We start from the raw sequence: 3,849 nt of genomic DNA, 5'->3' as shown, positions 1-3,849 counted from the left end.
ATATATATATATATATATATATATATATATATAATCATAGTTGTGGCTGATACTGGTGTCATATAACTCTCACCTCTGCTGGTGGTGCATAAAAGCACCCATGTCGGTGGCACATAATAGCAGCTGTGTCGGTGGAATGGAAAAAGCACCCATCACACTCTTGAAGTGGTTGGAGTTAGGAAGGGTATCCAGCCATAGAAACCAAGCGAAATCAGACTGGAACCTGGTGCAGCTCTCCAGCTTACCAGTTCCGGTCAAACCATGTAACCCATCCCAACATGGAAAGCAGATGCTAAATGATGATGATGATGAATTAAATGGGGCACATAATACTCACTATTTTAGGATATATCTTCTGACCTTTTCTTGGATCACATAAAATATTGACTGATTCTAGGATGGTGTTGCAGATATATTCTACTTTTAACCCTTTGCCTGCTCAAAGCATTTTTATGAGTTTGTCCAAACATCCATGCTTGTTTTCAGACTTTTAGTTAACTTTTGTTTCATACGTTCTGAGAAATAAAAATGTTTTCCTTTCAAATGTCCCAAGTTATTCTGGTGGTTGGAAATAATCTAGAATACTTGTCATATATGATGCATGGACACCATGAAAATATGTTCCTCATATCATATGTTATACACATGGCAGGCAAAGGATTAACTGGAATGTACTTTTCATCCACAACAGTATGGATATAATTTTTAGAAGAAATTTCAGTATTTGTATATTATTTTAATAATTGGCTTTACAACTGGATACTGTTCCTCTTTATTACTAACCCTTTCACCTGTGAAGTAGGAATGAAATAAATTCATGATTCTCACTTATTTTACTTTCAGGAACATTCAATTCTGATATTCACTTAACAGTTTCAAAGGAGCTGGAATTTGAACCTACACTGCCTCTTATCCCAGATAGAACGTATGTTTACATTTATTGCATCTTAAATTCAAGTATTAAACTACATATTTTAAAATATATTTGGTCCTTTTGGATAAGAATTTCAGGCTAGTGAGGTTAAAACCACAGATTTCAAATGTGATTGTAAACAGTCTCAGTACTAGTGTGATCCAATCACTTCCTAGAATGGAGGACCTCTAAAGCACTGAACCAAAGAAGTTTCCATGGAGGTCACTCAACCTGCAAAAACTAACGGTTGAAATGGTCAATTTATTTCTTTTCTTTTCATTTGGATGCCATTTCTATCATTCAAATGTAAAAAGAAATAATATTAGGCAATCTGTTAAAAGCAGGCTTATGTACTTTGTCTCAGTGTACAACAAGCTGGCTAGAGTAAGATTTGAAATCATAACCAAGTGGTCTGAACAAGAATGATTTGTAGACAGTGTAAATCCTGACAGATTGTTAACAATAAAACTAGTCAATTGGATCAATAAATTAAGTACCAGTTGAGTACTGAGTCCAATGTGATCAACTAACTCTCTCTTGCAAGATTTCTCATTTTCTGCCTAAAAAGGATTATTATCACCACCATCATCACATGATAATAATGATGCCACGTGTCAGCCCAAGGTTTCAAATATTGGGAACAGCTATAATGGTAGGAACAAAGTTGTTTTAAACGGACCTTGGTATTTGACTGGTATTTAATTTATCACAGCTGTTTATGCAACTGTTGAATTTACTAGAAATAATAGACAAATCTTCCTGAAATCATACTCTGTGTGTGTGTGTGTGTGTGTGTGTGTGTGTGTGCACATACCCTTGTCTTGACATCACATGATGGTTACAAATGAACATCACTATTGTACAAGTAATGTTATCCAGTTTCAAATTTGCTATAGAAAAGCATGTCTGACTATGGAGAAATGTTACCTAGACTGGAAGCCTGTGAGGGTTGGTAACAGGAAGGGCATCCAGCTGGCTCATGCAAGCATGGAAGAGTAGATGTTAAATGATGATGATGATGATGATGACATCAAAACTGAAATACCAGATAAAGAATACCCACTCTGGGTTTTTTTTCATAAATGTTGATGTAATTCAGTTATCTCTTGATTAAATTATAATGTTTTTTTCTCTCTCTACTTCTCTCCAGTATATTTCCAAAGTGTAAATTTCCTGGGAGTGACATCTATCTACAAATGCTAGACTTCTTGCGATTCGAACTTGACTACAACGAATATATACATAGCGACAGGTAAGACGTTTGCTCAGTATATTGGTGTGGGATCAAAAACTAAACGTCAAAAAAAAAAAAAAAATTGTGTAATTGTGCTCTGCCACAGTTATGTCCCTTCGTACCCAAGCTGATTTCGCCGCCATCTCTTGATGAGATTTGATATAAACAATCAGTACAAGACAATGCATATTATTGATATGATATTAATATGGGCGCAAGAGTGACTGTGTGGTAAGAAGTTTGCTTTTCAACCACATGGTTCCCAGTTCAGTCCTACTGCATAGAAAGTACCTTGGGCAAGTGTTTACTACTATACCACCATGCCGACCAAAGCCTTGTGAGTGGATTTGGTAGACAGAAACTGAAAGAAGCCCATCATGTGTGCATGTGTGTGTGTGTCCTCTGCCAACACATGACAAATGTGTGTTAGTTTGTTTACATCCCCAAAACTTGGCAGTTCAGCAAAGGAGACTGATAGAAAGACAATACCAGACTTAGAAAGTAAGTACTAGGATCGATTTGTTCAGCTAAGCCCATCAAGGTAGTACCCCAGCATGGCCACTGTCTAATAACTGAAACAAATGATAAAAGATAATATTAATATAAGATTCCTTCAAGGCAATACGAGAATGACCATTGTCCACCAATTGAAACCGATAGATGAATAAAAGAATGTGCTCCAATACCACAAAGTCACAGTGCTTCTACTCAAGGTATATGAGTTTATTCTTCAGAATCAGCACAGAAACCCACATTTCTGTGGAAGAAGAAGGAGGAGGGGGAGGAGGAGAAGAGGCTAATGTGAAAGAAATTATAAGTTCGTTTTTGAACTTCCTCAGATGTTTCTAGATTTACTGTTTTTCTGTCAGCCGTCACTGATATTGTTAAGAAAGTGTACAGAACACTCTCTCTCTCTCTCTCCCTCACACACACACATATGTATTTATGGTGGCACTCCTTCGCTTACGACGTCGAGGGTTCCAGTTGATCCGATCAACGGAACAGCCTGCTCGTGAAATTAATGTGCAAGTGGCTGAGCACTCCACAGACACCCTTAACGTAGTTCTCTGGGAGATTCAGCATGACACAGTGTGACAAGGCTGACCCTTTGAATTACAGGCACAACAGAAACAGGAAGTAAGGGTGAGAGAAAGTTGTGGTGAAAGAGTACAGCAGGGTTCGCCACCATCCCCTGCCGGAGCCTCGTGGCGCTTTAGGTGTTTTCGCTAAATAAACACTCAACGCCTGGTCTGGGAATCGAAACTGCGATCCTACGACCACGAGTCCGCTGCCCTAACCACTGGGCCATTGCGCCTCCACATGTATTTATATGTATTTATATATATACATTTGATGTGTTATTATGTATATTTCAAGTGGTGAGCTGGCAGAATCATTGGCACACTGTAGGAAGTGCTTAGCAGTATTTCATCCGACACTACATTCTAAGTTCAAATTCCACCGAGGTCGACTTTGCCTTTCATCCTTTCGCAGTTGATAAATTAAGTACCAGTCAGGTACTGGGGTCGATGTAATCAACTATGCCCCTCCCTACATATTCCAGGCCTTATGCCTATAGTAGAAAGGATTATTTATATTAAGTAAAGGCAGTGAGCTGGCAGAAACGTTAGCACGCCGGGAGAAATGCTTAGTGGTATTTCGTCTGCCATTACATTCTGAGTTCAAATTCTGCCAAGGTCGA

At 38.3% G+C, this 3,849-nt stretch overlaps 1 protein-coding gene across 2 annotated transcripts in view; it reads left to right on the top strand.

The window, feature by feature from the left end:
- The window catches only part of LOC106882370 (hexosaminidase D), a 38,807-nt gene that overhangs the window by 26,720 nt on the left and 8,238 nt on the right, over nt 1–3,849 (top strand). For both annotated transcript variants that reach the window (XM_052969753.1, XM_014933023.2), the window contains exons 12-13: nt 844–925; nt 2,064–2,165. In XM_052969753.1, coding sequence (XP_052825713.1) covers nt 844–925; nt 2,064–2,165 — 184 coding nt within the window. The remainder of the gene's footprint in view (nt 1–843; nt 926–2,063; nt 2,166–3,849) is intronic.

This window comes from Octopus bimaculoides, chromosome 7 (assembly GCF_001194135.2).
Source record: "Octopus bimaculoides isolate UCB-OBI-ISO-001 chromosome 7, ASM119413v2, whole genome shotgun sequence".
Classification (NCBI taxonomy): Eukaryota; Metazoa; Mollusca; class Cephalopoda; order Octopoda; family Octopodidae; genus Octopus; species Octopus bimaculoides.
This window is presented reverse-complemented; position numbering and strand designations above follow the sequence as displayed.